A 24407-nucleotide genomic window follows, 5' to 3' on the forward strand; every position below is an offset into this window, starting at 1 on the left:
CTCCTGCGCTTGAAGCTTGCACTCGTGTGCTACCAGAAAAGGGTCTCACCCCCTCTAGTGGCTTGCATTCCTCTTTGGTGGTGGTAATACTACAAACCTAAGTGAGTACGGGCTCCCAAAGATAAAGGGTGACTCTCCCATAGCTTCATGTTTCTGCTATTTTTCGTACACTTTTAGCACGGTAGCATGTTTTGTAAGTGTTAATTAAGCATAAATCGAGTTAGCCATCCCTATGGTGTCTCTGCGCTTTGGGGCAGACACTCACTCCGTCTGAGCGGGGGCCAGCTTTAGGCTGGGCAGGCTCCTAAACCCCTGTTCGCAGCGCTCCCGCCGCCCCCGCTCTGTGCCCCGCGGGTGCGGGGCCGCGCCCGCCGCTGTCCGAGCCGCGCCGCCGGGCACAGCGCCACCCAGCGGCTGCCGGGCGCCACGGCAGCAGCCGCCGCCTCGGGCTCCTCGTCCCTTCCGATTACCTCGGAGTCCTGCCGAACCTCAGCAACTCGTACTTCTGATTCTAACACCTGCCTGGGAGAGGCTTCTCATGTCAGCCTTAAATACTGAACGAACGGTGCTGGCCATTTCTTTGTCCTGGCTTTGCTGGGTAGCCTCAGACCTTATTTGCCTCCCACTTTTCAGCTTTCCTCTGAGGCTGACAAGATGAAGAGACTTTAAGTGTGCTTCAGGTATCATCACTCAAAAATAGTCTTATGGCTACCTGACCCAAGAAATGGCTTGCACTCAATAGCTGTCTCCCTGTTCATCCATAAAGTTATCCAGCATCTCTGCATGTATTGGTGCTTCAGTACAGCAGTATCATCAATGATTAAAAATTGAACATTTCCTTTTGTTAGATGCTGAAAGTGGCCGAACATTTTCCGACAGAATATTTTTTCAGTGGCTTATAGCTTTATCACATTTTAGATGTTTAAAGTGAATGTATTTTTTTTTTCTCAGTAAGAAACTCCTTTGAATTTTTCCTATTTTCTTTTAGTCTATTTTTTTTTTTTGGTCAAACTGTTTTTGAAAATATTTTCTTTGACCAGCTATTGCACATTGGTCACTGGCAGAGCTGAGAAAGAAACCACAACTGACTGTTTACTTCTATGTGTCCTGGCTATTGGGCCTAATCTTCTCTTCCATTTAAAAGAGAGAAAAAAATTGTATGCTGACTATATTCTGAGTGAGATGGTGACATTGAAGGCAGCATAACTGCAGCTATCATGAGGAAAAGTGAATTGTTGAATTTGGTTACAGGACATGAAGAACTCAGTGTAATTGTTGAGTAGACAGCTGAGTATTTGGAGACAAGTAAAGCTACTCTACCCAGGTGTTTAAGGACAGTCCCTTGGAGCAGTGAGGGATTGTGACCTGCCAGGTCAGTCTGGGGAGAGGGCATAAAGGCACTCCAGGCTTTCAGGCTGCATTTGTTTGCAGTTCCTGTTGCAGGCAAGCAGGAATATGCCCTGCAGTGCTTGTGGGGCCCCGTGTGCTGCTGTGCACGAGTGGTACTGCTCAGCCACCAGTGAGATCGTGTGACACTGCTGGTGGTGCAGAGACTGCCTGCCAGCCACATGCATGAAGCAGATAAAATCAGAAATACTCCTGTGCTCTGGAGCCTCCTTTCCCCTATCAATATGGATTTGGTTTTTGGCTTTCCATGAATCCAAAGGGGGTAAAAGTGGATACATGGGGAAGGAAGGAGCAGCAGTGCCAATGCCAGAAAAGGCTACTTGTTAGACCAGCAGCTGTGAGAAACACGAGACTGGAAAAGTGGGTGTAGGGGGGTTTTTAGGGTTTTTTTTTCCCCAGTGGTTTGGTGGGGGGAGGGTTGGGTTTTTTCGTTAGGTTTGTTTTGTTCTTGGTTTTTTTTTCCCAGCATCTGAAATCAGATTTAAAGTTACAAATTAAAAATTATTTGTTTTCAGAATCGATAAGTCTTTGCAGCAAGCTTTTTATTTATAAAATGCCTTAGGCAATTTGTATAAGGATATGGAGTTCTTTGATTCTTTGCATTTGATAGTACTGCACCATCTATTGGTCTTTCTCAGTGAAATCAATTTATGCTTTGAGTTCAGTTCTTAAAAACACCATAAAATTCCCTGTGACACAGGTACTGGTAAAAATTTCATCAAGAAGAAGTGATGAACAAATCCTATTTACAAGACTGTGTAGTATTTCAGGGCAATTGACAGGCAGGCCTCCAGAATTCACCCATTCTTTCTTGGGCTGTTCTAGTTCCATGAATAAAGAAAATACTTTCTTTATATAAGTACTGAATTTCTTACTATTAAAAAATAATACCTAATGAATTAAAGACATTTTTTCTTTTGATAAATATTAGATTAATTAATTGCTTCATAAGCAGAGATTAAGTTGAAAATAATAATTTTCAGGAGAGAATAAACTAAAAAAGAAGACAGAAAAGATGGAAAAATGAGTGGGTGTAAGAACTGAACAAGACTGAATGCATATCAAAAGATACTTTAAACTAAGAATGATAGTTTCTTAAGCAGATAAGAAAAATGGGGCATTGGGAAAATATTTAAACTCATGGAAAAGAAATAAAAGCAGAAGGAGTGTGAATATGGACAAATGTGCAGTGAACTGAATTTGAATTTTTTTGTCGTACTTCTATTCAGCTGTAAGAAGCAGGGGTGTCTGACCCAGGGCACTTCCCTGATCAGACAGGCTTGCCTTGGTGAGTATTCATTGCTTGATGAATGTCAACTTGTGCAGTCCAAAATTATGGAGACAAAAAAAGAGGAAACCTACTCAAACCCTAAATTAATCAAAGAAGACTGTTCTATTCTTGCACTTTTTATTAAAATATCTATGAGGGGAGCATAGATGCTCTTCCATTCTGTATGATGAATGGAAATAGTTTTTCTACTATTTCTGCACCTTAAAGATAAGATATCCTTACTCAGTTTATGATGTATTTTGACCTCTGCTACTACAGAATCAAGCTAAATTAACTCTGATGCTACTTAAAGGCTAATTAACCATGATACTACTTAACTGGAAGCAAAGCCTTATTTTGCTGAGTGATCTGTAAAGGTTTAAAATAATTTGGCCTTTATTGAACTGCTAATAAGGTAGGCAGAAGCAAACCCTTAACATCAGTAAATTTGCACCAAGGAAGACAGCAGCATATTGATTTCTGAACACAACTCAGCTACCTGAAATCCAGGGCTCTCTAGTGTGCCATTCAACAGCCATATTAATATCAATACCCTACGGTTTTTCTTCTCAGGCACACAGTGAGAAGTGTACATAAGTATAGGAACAGGCTTGCTGATATACCTGATTTTCTGTATAAAGACTTGGTTGGTTTTGTTTTGGTTTGGGTTTTTTCGGTTTTTTTTTGTTTGTTTGGTTTTTTTTGTTTGTTTGTTTGTTTTTTGTTTTTTGTTGTTGTTGTTGTTGTTTTTGGGTTTGTTTTTGGTTTTGTTTTTATTTGGTTTGGGTTTTTTGTTGGTTTTTTTTTTTAATTTTAACAGAGCTTTGTTTAGATACACAATCACTTCAATCCAAGATTAAAACACTATATGGTTTTCAGAATTAAGGAGCAGGATGCTGTGTGCTTAGTAGGCATGAGATTAATGGCTTTGAAAATTTACACTGCAGCAGATGACTGTTTTATTCTCTGAGAGTGTATCCCATTGTATGTTTCATAATGCTCTTCTCACTGAAGGGTCTTTTAGGCAGTTGTTCTGAATTCTTCCTCTTCTGTGCTCTTCACCAAGTTGCCCCAAAGAAAGAAAGGAAGACAAATGGCCTCATGTGAAGCTGTAGGAAAAATGTGGCCACTTGCAGATGAAGGAGAAAGAGATATGTAATTGGTGCCAAATGCTGATCCTTCCACAATCATAGCTAGAAAAAGCCTGAGCACTGGGGAAGAGTGTCTGAAGGCAGAGACTGTAATCTGAACATTTAAATACTTTTCTGGACCATTGACTGAGACACTGTAGGCAAGACTGTAATCATAACCTTGGGACAACTATATTTTTGCTTGATTTAAATAACTTGGTTTTTTTTTTAAAGACTGCAACATGCAAGTCTCCAAGTATAAAAAAACACTATAGGAAATAATTCCAATAGCTGCTGTGAGAGAAGATAGGATGGGTTTTTTCTGTGTGTGTGTGACCCTGGAATCCTGTGTTTATTTTGCAGCCATGTGAAAAGTAATATGTTACCACATCAAATCCATAGATGTCTCCAAGATAAAATTGCAATGTGGGTTGTATCAGGGAGAAGCTGCTTCCAGTTTTCATGGCTCCTCAAAGGCCAGCAAACTCAGTGTCCCCAAATTGTCTGTGCTTCACAGACGAGCACTTTAGGTAAATAATGACTGCTGTAGTTACACCACCAGAATTCGGCAGTGCTGCTCCAGTTTATAAATAGCTTTGTCTAGAAATCAGATAGCAGCATGTACAGGTGTGAGTCATTAGTGCAGGAGACACAATGATGTGTGGAAAAAGCATGGCTCACATCCAAACCAGCCCACACACTTTCATCAGCCCCTTGAAGTCTGCAGCACAGAAAATAAATTTTTCAAGTCAGGATGCTGAAGCCCACCCAGACTTAAAACTCAAAGGTGCAGTAATATGGAATTCAGTGTTTCTTCCAGTACCTTGTTGATCAGTCATGCTCAAAAGGCAGTTTTTTTAAAGTCAGTAATTTACTGTCTGAGTTAATTACCACAATTTCAATTAACATACACAAATGTGTGTCAAAGCTGCTTTCTGTAAATCATTGTTTTAGAATGCATACTTTTAAGTTCTAAGGGATTAAGGAAATGTCCAAATTATTATTTCATTTTCTTTTTAAAATTTCACGGGTTGAAACTGGAAACAGTTAATGATATTGACCTCCTTGGTTGGAGAGTTAATGGAGGGTGTAATGAAGAAACCAACAAGTACCAAAATAGCGCTTAGGATAAGGTGCTGGTTTTGGAGAGAATTCAAAGGAAAGAAAAAAGGAGCTTTTAGTTCAAGAACATTTAGTTTTAACTATTCTGGCAGATTTTATCCTTTCAAGGCTTAACTTAAGCTGAAAGGGGATACCTTGAGTCCTGATGCTAGGTGGGGATTCTCAGCAAAACAACTGAATTTTCAAACAGGATTCAAGTTATTTTTATAAATAAAGTTAAAAGACAGAAGTAAGTGAATCCTTATTCATATGAAAGCACATTTGCATCCTCGAACTGCTAAGTTTTCAATACTGCAGCTTGAATCACTGTTTATCTTCATAAATTGTACATTTTACTATTTGTTGGACAATCTTTTTTGCCATATGTCTTCTTTTTCCTATTTTTGCAGTGAAGTAAAGAGAGAAAAGTGAAGCACAAGTTTGGATCACTTTCTCTCAATTTGAGGTTAGGTCTTACCAAAAGGTACCATATACTTTTTTGCTTACTGTCATTGAGATTACATTTAGGATTCCAAGTTCTGTGCAGAGATTAGAATCTTCTTTCCTTTTTCTATCAGCACATTCTTGTGTATGGACTAAACAAAAAAAATGTGGTATTTGGACATCCTGGTAAACATAGAAGAACATTATCCAAAAAGCAGGGAATGTCAAACCATTCAGGCTGTATGAAAAATCACCTGGTTCCACAGAAATTCTGTTAATATTTATGCTCAGCTTCTTCTGACTGACATCTGCCAGGAAAGGGTAAAGAAAATTTAACGTCAGCCTGCCTTCTGTGAAATTGGTACAGCTAGAATTGATTAAAAATAGCCTGAGGCATAAACCATCTTTCTACATTTTAAAGAATACAAAAATCTGTAAAGCCATGTAAATCCAAATTATGATGTCAGAGATGTAACTACAGTGATGTAGATCAGAGCACTATTTGGCTCAGTTACATTTCTGCTATTGTTTCTTGAAACTGTGCTCATCATGAAGGAGAGATAATATGTTTTAGTTCAATGCTTTTCTGTAAATAGTTTTATTAAGAAACCAGTTCAGGAATTTTTCTGTACTTTGTGATGAGTTTTCAAAATCTCATTTCATTTGAAACAAATAAAAATTAGCCTTTTTCTTCCTTCTTGGGGTTTTAGAAGTTATCCTATTGTTTTGGAATCAGGTTACTTTTAATTTGTCACCAATTCAGTAGCTGCCAACCTCAAACCACTAAGAATAGATAAATTTCCTTCCAGCAAATTCTCTGTCACTTTACATAGTAACTCTTCTAAAGATATTATTACTATATAGTGCTTTTTTTCTTCCTCAGATATGAACTCAACGTGAGGGTTTGACCTGTTTTGTTAACGGCAAAGATTTCTAGGGTTTATTCCCCTACTTCCTCAAGTGAAACATTATCACAATGTAATGGGTACAGATTACAATATATGTTAGAAGTGCTTTTTATCAGGTCTGAAAATGCAAGATAGATACCAATTCAGATTGCCTAATTTGTATAATCAGATTAAAACAGCAACATGTGTCAAGTGTGTCCAGTTGTATAATCAATTCTGCTAGAATAAGATTCTGTGCTTTTGCAGAAACATTGCATTCCTAAGAAAAAATTTTTGAGCAAAAATGATACATTGAAAAAACACTACATTCCTTACCATTATTTTTCATCTTAAAAAGTGGAAAAAAGAGAGCAACTCTCTGTAGAAATATATGAAGAGTAGACAGGTGCCACCAGCATGAAGTGCCATAACATTCAGTACAATATTAGTCGCTAAATATACATAAATTCAAAATAGGCAAATGTAGAAGACCACTGGAAAATTTCCCAATGCTGAGGAGAAACTCAATAAAATTATGTAAGGATGTATGTAAAAAGTATGGTGTGATTATGTTGTGTTGTGGTGCTTCTAGGTATTATGGAAGAAAGGGTCAAGGTACAGATGCATCTTGGTTGGAAGACAGATATAAAATTATGTGATGAAAGGAAGGGGCACTTATGCTATTTGTTGTCCTTTGTGGGATATTTCCATTCAGTTGAAGATTTTTTCTGTTTGAGGGTAAAATTTTTGTTGCCTAAGAAACACTACAGGCTCTCTGTTTGACAAGCAGTAGTGTAAGGGAATACAGTTGGTATCTTGAGCCCCTGGCTTTCTTTTAAGCTGTCACCACATTATGCATCTCACTTAAGAAAAATTGCTTCACATTTTTTTTCTAGTGGAACAGAACTAACCATTTCCATCCCCCTGGAACCAATGCAAACAGTGAGAATTTGGGTCAGCTAAACTTATTCACATCAGGCACAATATAATCTTGTTGGTTAACATGCTGGATTCAGGCTTTTCTGTTCCAGTTGGAGCTTCAGTTGGAAAGGTTTTGCTGACATTGGCTACTTCAGTCAGGCAAAAATGGCCACCTTGCTGAAAGAGGAGCTCAGCATGCCAAAGGATCAGGCTTCTGCAGTAAGTTCTGCCAGAAACATTCGCTCTTAAACAAAGCCAAATATGAAAAAAGGCTACTGGTCAAGTAATTTCTTCTTCAAAAATCACAAAACACATCTTGAAGTATGTGAGAGAAGAACCCGAATAAGAACTTATTAATATCATTGGAATCTCAGTGCAGACTGTTATATATAAATTAGCTAAATTTTTTCTTTGTTAAACTGCACACAGTAGTCCAGTTGTGGGCTCCCCAGTACAAGAATGTACTGAATAGAGTCCAATAAAGGTACAGAAAGAGGATTAAGGAACTGAAGTGTCTCCCCTGTGAGGAAAGGCTTGGGGAGCTGGGACTTTTTAGCAAAGAAGAGAATGCTCATGGGGGGATCTGATCACTTCGTATAAATGGGGGATGGTACAATACAAAGATGCTTCTGAAAGCTCTTTTCAGTGGTGCCAAGTGACAGGACAAGAGGCAATACATACACTTAAACATGGAAAACTCTGTCTGAAAGTCAGGATACACATTTTTATTGTGAGAGAGACAGACAGGTTGCTCAGAGAGGTTGTGAAATCATCACCCTTGGAGATATTCAAAAGCTGTCTAGACAAAGTCCTAAGCAAAAAGCTTTAGGCAGTGCTGCTTGAGCACAGAGTGTTGGACCAGGTGACCTCCAAAGGCCCCATCTAGTCTCAGCCAGTTTGTGATTCTGGTCCTGTGGGCTCTAAAGAGAAGATTTTAATCCATACAAAAGCGAAAGAAGGAATCTTCATTCAATTATGGATAAGTAGAAGTAGTTTTCAGTTTGTGTACTCTAATACTTATGGTCTACAGGAGAAAGTAAGTCGATAAATCTATTTCTCATCTTAAACAAGAATTGGGAGTTGGTAACTGAGTTGTAAGTAGAACTGTGACTTGAAGATGATATTCTCATTGTATGGATGCATGTGGAATTTATCTCTTGGTTTCAATGCCATTCAATTAGCATGGTCAATTATTATATATATTGTCTGCCAGATGGCAGATGAGTGCAACTTGAAATGGTAAGATCAAAGCCTGCAATTGTGTTGTAGGAAAGATAGCTTTGAGGTGATACTTATTAATTCTCCTATGCCAATTTAAAGTTCTGATCTGCAATTCCTATTTTTGGTATTGGTAGTATCAGTCTTCACAGCTCTCACTTTGCCAATACCAAGATCTTCCCAACTCATGCAGTGACATTTATAAAGCTGGTTCCACTGATTCAAGCATAGTGGAAGCCAGGAGTCTTTCCAAAATTTTGACAAAATCTTTCTTTGTGACCTTTTTCCTCCCTTCAGATATCAGTTAAATTTTTCTTTGGCTCAGTTTTGCTGTCTCTAGATAAAAATTACTACCTGACATTGCTGCTGTAAAACTTTGTTCATGGTCTGCCAAAGTGCTTTGAGACACTGAGATTTAGGCACTGCAGAACTGCCTGCCTTACATAACAGCTGCAGGCTGCTGTGCCTGGGGGCTGGCCTCTAGTGCCTCCTCTTCAAACAGGGCAGAGCAGAGCAGCCAGGCAGTAACAGCCCCTTTTGGTCTCTGGAAAGCATTACGCAGGTGAAATGTCCTCTGTGAATTATCTCAGCTTGATTTTTTTTTTAATATGACGATATAATTCAGATATTTCAAATATAACTGATATTCAACCTGTGAAGGAGGGGAGCTTAATTTGTGGGTAGGAGTTGTGGTGTGGTTTTGAAGATTCATGGCCTTCTGAGATGCTTCTTATCCCTGTTATTTCAGATGAGCTAATAAAAGCTGCTTAGGATTTCTCCATAAGACTTTGCTACAAAGTCCTGCCAATGTCCAACGGGTGGAAACTCTAGAGTTGGTAAAGAAACATAATTTATAATTGTTGCATTGATTTAAGGCCTGCTGCCTGCAGGTGGTCCCACAGACATAGCCCACACCTCCACCATCCAGGTCTGAGAGCCCTCAGTAGCCCTTGCAGTGAGGAGTCTCTGTGGCTGTCAGTATGACACAGAAACATGTTGGTTCACAGCTTTGATCACACTGCTGCAACTTTGCAGCCCTCCTTCAGGCTGCCTGTAAGCTGACTTTTCCTTGCTTTACAGCTCAATGTGCCTTTGCTGAAGCCCTGGGGTTAAGGGCCAATGCCAGGCATTGGCCTTACAGGTGCTTACACTGGCATGGTGATGCTCCTTACCTGCTACCTCTGCTCTTTCTCAGTTCATACACTTCTGATTTTAACAGAACCACTGTCATTCCTTGTGTAACTTTTTTTTCCTCTTGTCCTCGTTTTCCCTTCTGGAAATCCTAGCTTAATATCACATGTTGAATAACTGAGTGGAAGTTTGACGTGTTTGCTGGGATGGGGCTTATTAGTGGGCATCACTGATTCAGGTTTGTGTAAAATATAGAGACATTTCCAGTGAAAATAGCTGGATTTTGCATGTAGGAGATCAGATGATGGGATCCTAGAATAGCAGACATTTTACATATATTTATTTTTGCCTTTCTAGTCTTTAGCAGAAATATTTTCCTATTTCAGATTCATTTGGGGCAGCACCATTTAAAATGAGGTGCTGTAAGGAAATTTACGGTACAGTTATTCTTCTTTTCACTTTATACTGAATACTAAATGTAATGCAATGTTAAAATGTTTGTCTTACTGTTAAAAATAGGTTTAATACAAGTGCCAATGTTTTTGGGTTTTTTGACAGTATAATTCAGCATTGCTTGTTTATATTTTTTGAGGTTCACACCCTGGTAGTGAGGGGAATAATGGATAATATCTACCTGTAAAGTGACTGAGTCAAGAAATCGTCAAATACCTGCCAGAAAAAAATGAGATTTGTAGATGTGTTCTAACTGTATAAACATTTTTACAAGTGTATTATTATAAATCAAGTTCATTGTGTTGACTTGTTTTCCCAGTTTAAAGACCTTGGGTGCATAGCAGAAAAGAGAGAAGATGAGGTTTGTTGAACAACTAGAGGGCAGTGATGGGGCCTGCAGAAAAGTCAGAATTGAACACATTTGGCTGCACTCCCACCCTTTCCTGCCCCTTGCTCCTGCATGCAGCAGTCTCTCGGTGCCATGGCTTGTGAGCACAGTGACCTACATAGGAGTCAGGCTTTAAAATTGTAATAAGTCTGCTTCTTCCAGAGACATGTTTTGTAATCTGTCTGGTGACGCAGTTATCTAATTTGAATGTGTGCCAGCAATTCTGTGAGGCAGGCAAGTACAGAGCAGTGCTGAAGGATTGCTCCCGTGGTCCTTTTCAGGCTGTTTACAGAAACCAAAAGCTTCCAGAGTTTGAGAGTGAGCTTTACAGGGCAGAGATGCTGCTCTATGTTTGCAAGCATTAGCACATTTTTATGGTACTGCATTAATAATCACATGCAAATACAAACTTAAAAAAAAAAGAAAGAAAAAGGCAGTAGAAGATTGGCCCAGGAGCCTCTGCAGGGTCAGTGATACACATAGGAGCTGTGTACCCTATTTGGGTGCCTGCAATTCATGGAGTGTTTTTACCAACCGTTCTTTCCATGCTTGGGGTGGAAAATAATTTTGGTAAATATTTCTTGGATTTCTGAACTTAGATGACAATTAGATTTTATCAGATGTGTGGCTAGCCAGACCCTGCACAGCTGGGAGGAGGTAATGGAATTTGGAAGAGCACTTGTGTTTAACCATTTTGCAATTGGATTTGGTTTATTGCTTTCAGAATTTAGTAGAATATTTCACTCTCTGAACCTATTTTGAACACATTAGGAAATGTTTTAAAGGGCAGCTGGCTTCCCTGATTTGGTTTCAAGTATGTCCACAAAACATTTATCACTTTAAACGATAGCAAAAACTCTTCCTTTGAAAGGACTTCTTTTCTCTTTCTAGGAAGGCTGTACTAGCTCCTTTCCCCACAGGCTCACCAAGCAAGCTGTGTAAAGAGAAGTGGCTCCTGTGGCCGCTAAAGAAAACAACTGAACCAGACAGGCATTTGCTGAGAGCTCAACCTGGAGTTTGTGCCAGAGTGAGTACACAAGCATTACCGAGAAGCTTTTCTTCTGTCAGACATCAGAATTGTTTTCTTTTCTGACCACAGGCAGGGGGTGCTTGGAGCGTGCCAGAAGCCGTGAGTTAGACAACATTGGATAGCTATGGCAGCGTGTGCTCTTGGAGAAGGCTCCGTGAGGGCAAAGCTGATGCGGGGGAGGCAGGGTAAATGTCACTGCATTTGCTGAAGCTGAAGTCAGGGCTACTTTCCAGCCAGGAAGCTCACATTTCACCTCTGCAGTGCGCTGCCATTGCAGCACTGGCTGGTTTTCACCATCAGCTAATAACTTTCTGCATTGCAGGTCTGCACCCATGCAACTTTGTTGCTTTTATATTTTCTTCTCGTAAGAGAAAATTTCAGAACTTCATGTGAGGCACGCAGTTCTAGAAAATAGCTTTCTTTTACAGCTGGAACCAGCAGGGGTTTTTCTTATGCTGCAAGGGAAGAGTTTTACAGATTCCATAAGGACCCTCATCTCCAGGCTGTGCAGTGAAGGGAAAGGTGGTATCTCTTGATAACATGCATTGTCAGAAAGAGCTCGCCCAGAGGTCTCCTTCCTGTTTCTGATGATAGAAAGATTTGTATCATGTGTGAAGTGACTGTGAAATCCAAACCCAGATGATGAAAAGAAACCCTAATTTTTAGCAGTTCAGAGGAACACTAAGAAGCATTTTACTAATTTATGTATTCTGTGTCTCATCATCTATGAAAATCTGGATGAAAGGAAAATGAGTGTCACATCTCAAGACGTTGTGCTGCTGTAGTGTAGGTGTCCAGATGCTGATGTGCCCAGACAACCGTGTAACCAGGTGTGGAACTTTTGGCCTGTAAAACTGTCATCATGAAGAGGAAACATATGGAAGACTGCCCTTTAAAATTCTGAGGGAGCACTGGTGTGTTTCTGAACTGATGCCATAAAATAAAAGTATCCACTATCAAGCAGAGTTTGTAGCTTACTTGTCCTAGTATTTAATACTGCAGAATCTGGAAATGTTTCATACTTCCAAATACCAAGCTTCTGCTCCAGTTATTGTTGTGGATTTGAAGGTCTAACTTTGGGGCTACAATTCTGGAGGTGTGGGGAGATACTAAAGCAATGGAAATATATCCTGTGGGGAGCCCGCAGTAACTGTGGTCAGGGCAGAAATCTGATCTTACTGGTGTAGTTTTGAAGTAAAGATAAGTAATCTTCAAGACCTAGCTGAAAATGTAAGTAGTTATGTAACTGAATACTAAAATTTCTTGTAATTATACTGTTTGTTTCCTTGGTAGTTGTGTTTTAATACTCTTAACATACAATAATGAAATAATAGAATTTAAAAAAAAAAAAAAAAAGAGACATTGAAGGTTCCCATTACTACTACTTCTTTTCATAGGGTTCCTGCCCTGATAAAATATTGAACAGTTTGTGAGGTCAGCTTTTTAGCTTCTGAATGTTGCTGTGAGTTTGTGAGGTCAATGTAGCTGCTACCCAAGGGGGTACTTACTGGGGGTTAATTAAGAGAAACTGGGCCAGGTCACCCTGAATGTCCAAGTAATTAACAATAAAACTTGTTAACCTGAAGTTACTGTATCTCAATACCTTATAGTTGTCATGAAAAAAAATCCAGCAACAACTAGTGTCTTTCATTATCTCAGCCTAACATCATTTTTATAAAATCTACTATTACATACTTACTGATGTGTTTATCAATGTGTCACATAGAACTGTGATGAATCATTGCAACTACTCCTATTAGACAAAATAATTTAATGAGGCACATCTGTTAAAGCTGGTTTTGATTTTTTTTAATTCTGCCTATTTGCTTTCTTAGAAAATAACTTTAGTAAATCTGCAGAATATTTTCCTTTAATTAATTCAAAATAGATGTGGAAGAAAATTATCTTTCAGATATATTCCCTTTTGCTTCAAAACTAATTTTTAATAGCCTTCATTTTAACAAAGGGAAATTACTTTATGTACTTCAGAGGGGTATGCTGCATGTTCTTCCACGAGTTTCAGACAAAAACTTTGTGCATGGGTGTAATGGAAGAATGTAGCATACTCAACCTTTGGGCCAATTTTTACCTTGGAGCACCAGGAAATTAGTAATTAGTTATCTTTCACTTAAAAGGAGGGGGAAAGGATGTGTCTATCTCATGGTGTTATGTGCCATTTCCTCAACATTCTCTTTGGAGGGAAAATCCCTGAAGTGTGAATCTGGCTTAAAAATACCAGCTGTGGCTCAGACAGATAAGAGTTGAATATGACGTTATTCCATATTTTTATGGAGTGTTCACAGTCATAGCATAAACATGTGCTTGTAAAATAGTCTTAATACTGCAGATCTAAATCTGTAATCTCAAACAATAATGCAATAACTGCTTTCTATCCCACTGAACAGTTTTGGTTTAAGAAGTCTTACTTAAAATTAAGCTACCATTAGAAACATCTTCATTCTTTGTGTACTTGGTACTGTATTACAACTTGCCAAAAGAGGTTTAAGGAAAAGTCACTTTGATTATTCAGAGAGTACACAAGAGGAAGAACAGTAGGCTTTTGTTTTGCGAATTTTAGGTAAAAAAGAATAATTGAACCACAGGGTGATTCCTCTCTACCTGACACGTTTTTTTCTTGGTTTTTTTTCTTCATAATTGTTGACATTCATTTATTTCTTCTACTGGTTTTCTTAAACAACTTGGTGTCCTAAATTGTGCTGCGCCTTATACAATTAGTTTGAGTGTGTCAGTGGCTTTCCAAGCTCTTAAGATGTCATCAAACAGTGTTTTATGGATGGTAATTTCTGTGTATAGAGCAGTGCCTTGGAGTTTGGGTTCCAGAGACCAATGGTTTTCAATATTGCAAGGTTTTATTTTCTTCTCACCAAAATGAAATTTTGGCTAGATGGTTTTGTGATGCCTGAAGGTTCGTAAACTCCTCTTGTGCTTTCCTTTGTCACAGGGCCACATTAATTTTGGGAATAGAGATTCCGGTGTCAAGACAATAAACACTAGTATTTACCTATTAAGTAAAAATGTATCCAGTCTCATTAAGGTATTCAAAATTTCACTACAGGCCAGATTTTTCTTAACTTTTTCTGCTCTGATCTCTTACTTGGCTGTGGTTTTCAGTACAATTACAAGAAAATATAGATAGGGAGGTTTTTTGTTTCATTTGGAAATAAAAACTAGACTGAAATAAGCAAAATTCTCCCAGAGAAAGTCTGACTATTAAAAAAATTAATCCCTCTTATCAGTTTTTTACATTTTTATGTTATTTTTCATTTTGTGTACTCTGTCCTGTAGATCTGGTGTGATAGTTGTCTACTTTAATTACTGCCTCTTCAGAAAGGTGAGTGTTTGTAGAGTCTAAAGTGTCATTTTCCTTACAGCCATAGGTAGCTGTGATAGGAAGAGGATGAAAGTAGGGTGTTTCCAAATTAGCAGTGTAAGTGTGCGCCCTTACAGTCTGCAGTTACTGTGACAGAGTGCCAGGTGTAAAGGTACAAAATTCAGAGGATCTGAGGATCCTTTCCAAAAGCTCATCATTATTCAAACACAGACTAAGCAGGTATGGAAACAGTGGAGTGCTCAAGGTAGATAAAGTATAACAGCGGTTGCTGCTGTTTCTGTTCTTCTGGGTTCTTTCCTCAGATAGTCTCAACAGCCCACGTCTCTGGGTTAGCAATATTTTTCTAATTAAATAGAATTTCAAAGACAAATGCCACTCTCTTAATGCCAAAATTTGTCACAGACAGGATTTCTTACAATAGACAGACAGACCAAAGAGAAGAAAGGTTAGCTGCTGCAGCAATCTTTAAGCTCTGTAAACAGCAGAGTGCCTCAACTCCCACTGGCTTTGCAAATGTTAAGGCTATTCAGCAGCTGTAAAATTTACTAAAAGTCTCAGACCTAAGCCTGGGAACCACTCAGGAGTGACAGTATGTTACAGATTTCTTACCAGTGTATGGCTTAAAAATGCTGGGTTTGTACTTTGATCCACAGTCATCCCTGTGAAGTGCCAGTCCCACAGGTATTCAGCTGTTTGACTGGTCCCGTTTACTAACTTCACACAGCCAAACTAAAATCATCTTTGGCACATCAAACTATGTTCCCAGTCCCTCCTTTTCAATCTTTTTAAATGTATGATGATACATTAAGGCCCAGTTTTTCAAGCATGTTTTTTTAACCTTTTTTTTAACCTTCTTTGAGAAGACAGTCAGTTTTCTGACTAATAGTGTAGGATCATGTTCCACTGTGCTGGTATTCTCCAAAATCCATGTGCTCCAGATGTAGAGTTCCTCAACAGGAATGTGACTCAAGCTTGCTTCTTGAGCTCAGAACAAAAAAGCAGAGAAATAAATATTTTTCTAGGGAAACTGTAATGTCTACAGTAATTTAAAGTAGTCTTCAGAAGACATTTTATAGAGTTAAGAATCCACAGATTCCCAGAGAAATTACAGAGGATCCAGACTTCTGGGACTTGTGAACTTAATTGTATTTGCTCTTTCCTAGATATTTGATCTCTTCCCATGCATCTCATGTGCCTTGCCCATGATAATTTTGTTTTGTGTTTAGTGCTCTGCTGAAGAGTGAGCTGAGACCTTCCTGTGATGTGTCCCTTAAATTTAGGTCTCTTCACTAGTAAGAAATTGCTATAAGCAATTGCAGTTGTTTTTAATGACTGTAAGTTTCTTTCCATACTAGGTGATGCAGATGTACCTCCCCTTCTGTGGGATTGCCATATCCAATGCCCAGCTATTTGCAGCTTCAAGGAAGGAATATGACAGAAGCAGGGTAAGTGCAAAATGTACAGCGGACAAACATCAAACTTTAGTCTTTTGTTCCTGCAGGTTCCAGCTATGCATATGTGTTTGCTAAGCAGACAGTTCTATTTCAAAACTATATTTTCAAAAGATCCCTGTTTTGATCAAGGCAGCAAGCAGACAGTGTGGGAGGGAAATCCACTTGTAGTGGTTGGTGGCTGTGGTTTCCTGATGTCAGTTCCGCACCTTGTGGTGCTGAAACAATTGCATTTGTGGCACAGACGGTGCAGGAGAAAGTGTTACTTAGGCAGAGATTCAAGCTCTCATAAAATTCTACTGATCTCAAGCCTTTGCCATTCTGAATTTTTAGTATTTAGTTTATGTGCAAATAATGTGTATATATCTTTATAAAATTAAGCAGGGAAAAAAACCCTATATATGAAGGGTTTTGACAGCATGTCTCCATAGAATACACACTCATGATTGCTGGTGCTGTGCATGCATTAGGACAGGAGGCTCTGAAGTGAAAATAATGCTCTGCTGCCCTGTCATTCCCTTGTCAGAGAGGTCTTCTATTTTTGAAGAAACAAAATGGTAATTTTGAGGGGTTTTTAATAATAGTTGGCTTCTTTTTTATCATCCTTTCTACAATGACAGGGAATTTTTTTTTTTAGCTTGGATCACAGGTCCAGAACTTCAGAGGAAATACCTCTGGTAGTACTGAACCTGCTATTCCTTGACAAAATATTAAAAAATCATTTCAATTTTGTTGCCATAGTCATTAAGAACTTTCTTTGAATGAAGATTTCAATGGATCACTCATATAAAATCCATCCCAGATATGACACCTCCTTTGCAATGCTCCATGTATTTTTTAATTCTACAACCAATACAAGAGTTTTCTGTCCTTGTATATAGGCTTTACTGGAAGTAGTGAATGACCTCTTTGAGGAACAGACTGACTTAGAGAAAATTGTCAAGAAAATTATGCACCGGGCCCAGACCCTCCTGAAGTGTGAGCGGTGCTCAGTGTTACTTCTGGAAGACATTGAATCACCAGTAAGTAGAGTTGAATGTCATGTGTAAGCACAGCAGGTGTTTTTCAGGGTGTCTCTATTCCAGCAGACTCATACTGTGATAGCAGTAAGTTTTTACATTGAGCAGGTGAAATGCAAAAATGGAAATCCAACTTTCAGAATAATTGAAGTATTTTTGGTTTTTTGCAATTATTCTGTCTACTTGACCCATGAATAATTATTTCATTGCAGAGCTCTGTTGAACAGATGGATGTAAACGGTATGAAAGTATTTGACAACTTTGACAGGGACTTTCACTGGCACTTTGCAGTACTGATATTCATAGGGTATGAGAGCCTCTTAAAAATGTTTGAAGTTTTTATGAGTATTGTTATTAGTAATAAATTAAGTGTCTGCCTTTATATTGGTAGCTCCCTCCCTATCTTGTTTTCAGGCAATTCAATTTAAGCTACTCTCCTTTCCACTGATTTGAGAAGTAGTTGAAGGATAAAATATTGTTTGTAATATCTCTTTTTCCCTACCCAATTATTATTTTTGTATTCACTGATTCTGCAGTTAATTATTTGTTGCTAGGCTTTGACTAGTCAGAGACAGAATCGTAAATTTGTTTGTATGGCAAAAAAAATCCCCATTCTTTTCCTTGGAGGAAAGATACGATTCACATTTCATTTCACTTAATAAAAATTAAGAACTTTCAATTGAGTATGCCCTAAATTATACCAGCTTTCCTAAAAGCAAGATCAAAGTTTTTATTTCACTTATGTTCTCTACTATAGAATTTTAATGTTTCTAATTTATTTTCTCTTTCTAGATTCCCCTAGCCACCCCCTCCCCAATTTTATAATTGAAATATATAGTTCTACTACATTCTTATGAAATGTCACTGTGTTTATAATATGAGTTTTATTTTTCACAGAAATGTCCATTGTGTTAGGAAGTTGTGGGTGGCAGTTCATTTTTCTGCTCTTGGTACTATTTCTGCCTTTGAGCTTGGAGGGACTTTTCCCATACCACAGGCAATGAGTTCTTATTCCTCTAGACAAAATTGTGAAATGTGGACAAAAATCTTAAACTTTTTCTAGATGGCCATAAATCTTAGGTTAACGTGGAGTAGGAGAATAACATCTTACCACCCACTTGGTAATTTTTACAAGTGGCCAAACAGTTATTTTCCTGACTTTCTCCTGTTTTGGAGGGTTAACATATATATCAAAATAAGTCTCCTTAGAGTAACTCAATGTCTAACCATGTCTAAAATACTGTCACTTGTACATTGTGCAGAAAGCTTTTATGATTCAGAAACGAAGTGAAGATGGGAACACATCCAAAAATAAGGCCTCTGTTCTGTGTCACTTTTTGCCACTCCTAAGATGTTTCACTTATGTGTTCCTGACACATATGTTCAAGTGTGATTGGTTGCAGTTAGTAATGCAAAGCTGCCTTTCTGTTTATTTTCCTATATTAAAAAAGTGAAGTTTGAGTAAAGCTCCATAATATATGTCCCAAAAGCCTTTAAAGGGAAGTATATATGCTGGTGGAAAAGAGTTTTCTGAGGGAATCTGAAGATATAATTTGATTTGATATTGATTTTTAGGGAACTGTGCACAGCATGTATTTTAAACATGAATTCTCCATTGAGAGAATACAAATTTGTACTTCTATCCTAAGACTATTGGATAAAATTACAGTTTAAGCAGAAGAACCTTACATTACTGATTTCTTAGATGTTTATTTATCTTAATAACAATCTTAAGTCACTTGTTTTGTGACAGGTGGTGAAATTTACAAAATCTTTCGAATTGTTATCTCCAAAATGCAGTGCTGATACTGACAACAGGTTAGTGCTCATGTCTTCTGTGGTTGTGGGTAATTACATTTTTCACAGAGTTTTCAGGTCTGATTGGTCAAGATTTTATTTTCTTACGGAACTTTGTGTAAATTTGATTGAAGAGTGTGAGCCTACATTTTTTACTCAGACAAGACACCTGCCTGCTTCAAATGGAGGCTTGCTTGAATGAATATATGTGCCTATATTTTTTTATATATGTATGTTTGTGTGTGTATACATGCACTAATGTTGTATCAGTGTCTCAGGTAAGAAACCAGGGGAAAACTGATTTTTTATGGTTGAACTCATTGATAACATGAAATTGTTGTTTTGCTTGATTAATATAGAAGTAAAAATTATAAAATTATTTTAGATTGTTGATCTCTTACAAAATTGTTTTGTACAATTGTGTTGAGAGGTTTCCAGTAAAATTTTATTTCTGCTGTTGTCAAATTGGAAAGCCTAGAAACCGCAGAGCATATGTATTTCCTAGAAACTGTGTTCCTGTGACTAAATCTTGTTTGGGAGCCCAGTCAAAATGGAAGTATATGTTTTGCTGAGTAGGATCTGTAAACACTTATAAAGGGCCAATTTTAAGTAGCAAAAGAAAGATTTTTGTTCATGTGAGGTTGTTATATCAATCCCTGCAAGGTTACACCACTGGTAGCAGTTCACATAAAATGTCCTATATACCAAATGAGGGGATGAGGATTCAGGGCTATTGTGAGAACATTTCTTCCATCTTTCAGGGCTCAGTGTTTATCACACAGGTTTTATGCAGATTAATTCATACTGATTTTGAAGGAGAATTTTCCATATCAAATGGCTGTCATGGTGATAAACCTTTTCATGGATTGATTTTGCATCATTAGAAATGGGTAGTTTAGAAAATTTCTAAGATGTGCAAGCTCACATCAGAGTCCAGGGCCACACAGAAATACGGGTAGAAGCTATCTCCTTTCCATGTCCTGGCATGGAAATGGTGAAGCAAATGGAAGACAAGCAATAAAAAATAGGAAGATTTAAATATGATTAAATAATCTGTTGATTCATCTGGGAATCACACGTTGCTTCTGACAAAAAGTTCTAGAGTAGCAGTTGGTCTTTCCTAGGGGGTGAAAATATATTTCTTTTATTCAGGGACAGGAGTATGAATCAAGGAATGTGGTTGTTATTCCTGTTTTTCTCAAACTTGATCTGTAGCCAGATTAGTCAAAACAATGTAGAGTGGTATCAAGATAACCAAGCTGGCTCATTTCTTGTTACCATAGTTATATTAGCATGTTGCCACAGCAGTTTGTAGTAGCCTGCTCTGCTTGTAGTCAAGTCAAGAATATTTTAACTTTATTACAAGACATGAATGAATACATAACCTGGTAGCTAGTCTTCATAAGATTCATAAAGGTATACATCTGTGCATTTTAACATAAAGATGTATCACTTTTTCTGTAATTATTTTTTCCTGTGGAGAGTGAAGTTGCTTTTACAAAGACCAAGGTTAGACTGGCAGATATGATGTCACATTTGGATCTAGCACAGGCACAGCTTGAGTTATTGGCACTATTGTGAAAAAATAAAGGTTATTTAGGATACAGAACAATGCCGCGAGCCCTTGACATTTGAGCATTTTCCTAGTGAGTTTTGCCCTTTTCATTCTGCATTCTGCAGCTGTAACTGATGTCAAGTCATGAGACTTTTCATGTGGGGAAAAAAATGGCAAGACGAGTTTCTTCATCATTACAGCAGTTAAGAAAAACATTATTTCTTTGAAATTTTAGTTGAAATCCAAAGATATTTCAGGCTGAGAACAGTTCTCATTATGTTTTATCTAAATGAGAAAGAAGGTCCTAAGACAATATTTCATGCATGCCCCAATATACTTTCTCACAGTTTTAGAAGTTGGCTTTTCTTTTGCCTCCATAAATCTGCAACATAGCAACTCACCTGTTAAATACCTAAATATCATAATAAATATTCATACTTATTTTCTTTGCTGTTGTTTGTAAAGAAATGTCTTGCAAGGCCACACTTGCCTTTTTTTGTTCAGTTTCCAAGTTTTCATCACACACCACAGTCAAGTTTCTTTATTATCCATACTGGCACACTGATGCTCTTGTTTTTTGCAGTGGTTTTCTTCTTGAAGTACAAGTTTGCCAAGTCCCCTAAATTTTCTCTCTCTTTGAAAAAATATTACATAAATGTTAGAATCCTTGGGGGCTCAGTTCTGGTATGATCTAGATGAAGATGAGCCGGATGGAATGTGCTGTGGAGTGTGCCTTTCCTGCACAGCAGCAGCAGTTTTGGCAGATCAGATTACATTTTAGCGTGAGATGACAGCTCTCTAACCTGGGTACCAGTAGTAGCGGACAAGTCTCCTGCCTGGGCCAGAGTGTGAGTTGTGTGGGCAAAAATATCTGTGCTCCTTCCCACTTGGGCTGGTACAGAGGAAGGGCTGAAATCCCTCAACTGTTTTACTGTCCCTGGGATGATATGCCTGTCTTCTGGAGTATGGGTGTAGAGTGCTTGTTAGGAATGGAGAGATCATAATAGAACCTGCTTTTAAAACTTACTTATGAATGTTACCTTGTTTCTTTTACTTGAATTAGTTTGCTGCTTAAAATGCTTGACACCCATATGCAGTCCTGATGTATGTGTCTAATATGATAATATCATTCAGATAAGTTATGGACTGCAAACTATGCATTCGAAATTAGATCCTTATCCTTAAAGATTTTTTGGTTCTGAAGTATTTGAACTAAATTAAATTATGAATTAAATGTTAAATTATAAATGTGATTTTTTTACTTAGCTTAAAACCCATTATATTTATGTAAAGGTCTCTGTCAAAGTGTACACATAACATTTATTACAGTCATTCAAAATTCTTATCCCAAATGAAAGTGGATTCCTCTAGATTTCTGTAAATCATTATTATTTTTACTTATAGCCTTTTAAGAATATTAAGTTTTCTTTTAGATGAGTGACATAGTTGAATTAGTCTCCAGAAAATCAATGCAGTCAACAAAAACCAATCCTTTCACTTTGATTGAGTCTTTCAAGGATTTCACTGTTCATCCTGTTTTCATTCATGAGGAATGCTTCAAAGCCTCAAACTATTGTATTCTACACAGCTTCTTAGTAACTTTTTTCTAAGTAATGGTTCTCAGGTGTTAAAAATTTACCAGTTTTCTTTTTAAAACTAAGACAACAGGCATTTTTAAATTATTCAGTCATGAGTAGCCAGACATTGCCAATGTCAAGAACCTGCCTGAAATAAGTCAAAGAGAACTTTCCTGCTGATTAGGTGAAGAATTTAAGGTCTGCTAAACACTGAGTTTTCTGAGAAGCTGCAGTGGAGTGTGGTGAGTTGAGGCCATCATTTTAGTGTCTTATGCTCATTTAGTGATAGCTCTCTAGCCTCTCAGTAACTGTGGCAGAAACTCAACCAGGAAAAAAAAAGGAAACCTTCATGCCTTGTGTGACTACTTGGATCTACCTGCTGCAATATAATTGCAGTATTGATTTAAGACATATTCAATGATCCCTTCTTCAGCCATTCAGATATGGCGTTTCAGATGCCAAAATTTTTTAAAAAGTCATTTTTACAGGAAAATTACTGAAAATAAAAATTGAAAATATCGCAGGTTATTAGATTAATTTAAAAATGCTTAGAAGTATATATTTTCAGGTAACTCTACAGAAAATATTTTTTAGAACTGGTTGCTTTTCATGAGCAGTCCTGTATCCTACAGAAACTTAGAACACAGTCCACTGTTGATTCATAGGTAAAATCTATCAAATATTTTATTTACTTGAGACACCAATGCTGTTTTCAATAGAAAGAGTTATGTAAAGGAGAGAATTTTTGACGTACCATTTCAATAATACCAAATTATTGTTCTATAGTTAATTTTTGGTAACCATTAATAATTGTGAATGGTTCTGCTGTTCCTATTAATGTGCATGTAAGACATGCTGGACTTGCAATTAACATTGACTGTATTCTTTTCTTCCCTTGCCTTGCATTTTGATAGTTTCAAAGACAGCGTGGAAAAATCATCTTATTCAGACTGGCTAATAAACAACAGCATTGCTGAACTCGTCGCTTCCACAGGTCTCCCAGTGAACATCAGTGATGCCTATCAGGATCCCCGCTTTGATGCTGAGGTGGGAGATTTTTACAAATGGAATTAATTAGATATTACTTTTGAGCATCACGACTAACAGAAAAATTTTGGTTTTATATTCAAGTGGCTGTGAGACATGAATATTTATTGAATTATTTTTTCTATTGTAAGTTGTCCTTCTGGTCTTCTATGGTTTTATACTGCAAACACAGATCACTGAATTAGTGTATGACTTTGAGCAGTTTGTCCATGATTCGTTTGTTTTTTTTTTTTGTTTGTAAGTGATTCCCCTACCAATTGCCTTGATACTTATGCAAACTGATTTTTATTGCTGAAAATTTATTGGCGTTCAGTGTTAGCAGCACCAGTGTTGTTAGCTGTTGGGGTGACTGGGGCTGTGCACAGACAGAATGTGAGCAGAGCTGGTACCCAGACAGACAACTGTTGTTTGTGATCTAACTTAGCCAACCAACAGCTTAATTTGCTCAAATACACACTGGATTGGGTACTTCTTCAAGATACATTCACTCCCAATACAAGTTGTTTGTGTATCTTAAGGTATTCATTTCCCGTTAGAAAGGTGTAACTACAGATAAAAATGTAAGTATACTTAACGTCTAAATAAATGTTAGAGGTGCATGGAAGGACAAAATCTTCACTGAATTCTAATCCAGCATTATTGTGGAGCACTTGGCCAGCACTCGGACAGCACATTAATCACAGCCTTGGTCAGAAAGCTTCCTAAAATATATTGCTACAGTAAATGTTCTTGGAAGTGTTTCATGTTGAGAGTTTGCTTGGTTCCAATTTTATTCCACATGTCATTAAAGGGATTATCTCTCAAGCCAGCAGAACTTTTTGAAACAAGAAAAAATAAAAGGGGCCTGCTGTAGAAGTATAAAAGAAAACTGCATTGATGTTAATCTGTTCAGAAGTGCAAGTACAATTAATGCCTGGGGTGTTTAGATATGCTAACTTAAAGCATGCCAGTCCTTGATGTTTGCAATTGTACTTGTATTATATCATCTCCTGAATAATTCAGTTATCTCTTATTTGTTTCACAGTTAGTTCTTTCCAAGTTGGAGGCACTACCCAATATATATAAAGAAAATTATACAAAGGGCAATAATAATTTTCTTTTGATGGGTTCCTATGAAAATTTAATTCTTAAATTCAGTCTTTCTACTCAATTATTTCTACAGACAAGAGTAGTTAGAGGAACATAGTATCCCTTATTACTTAGATAGAATCAAACATGTATTTGTAGTT

The 24407-nt window shown here is 37.6% G+C and overlaps 1 protein-coding gene across 1 annotated transcript in view; it reads left to right on the top strand.

The window, feature by feature from the left end:
* The window catches only part of PDE11A (phosphodiesterase 11A), a 104473-nt gene that overhangs the window by 23963 nt on the left and 56103 nt on the right, over positions 1–24407 (top strand). Inside the window, exons 3-6 of the mRNA XM_030952414.1 lie at positions 16088–16177; positions 17065–17205; positions 18956–19020; positions 23046–23178. Of these exons, the coding sequence (XP_030808274.1) occupies positions 16088–16177; positions 17065–17205; positions 18956–19020; positions 23046–23178 (429 nt within the window). The remainder of the gene's footprint in view (positions 1–16087; positions 16178–17064; positions 17206–18955; positions 19021–23045; positions 23179–24407) is intronic.

This window comes from Camarhynchus parvulus, chromosome 7 (genome assembly GCF_901933205.1).
Source record: "Camarhynchus parvulus chromosome 7, STF_HiC, whole genome shotgun sequence".
NCBI lineage: Eukaryota > Metazoa > Chordata > Aves > Passeriformes > Thraupidae > Camarhynchus > Camarhynchus parvulus.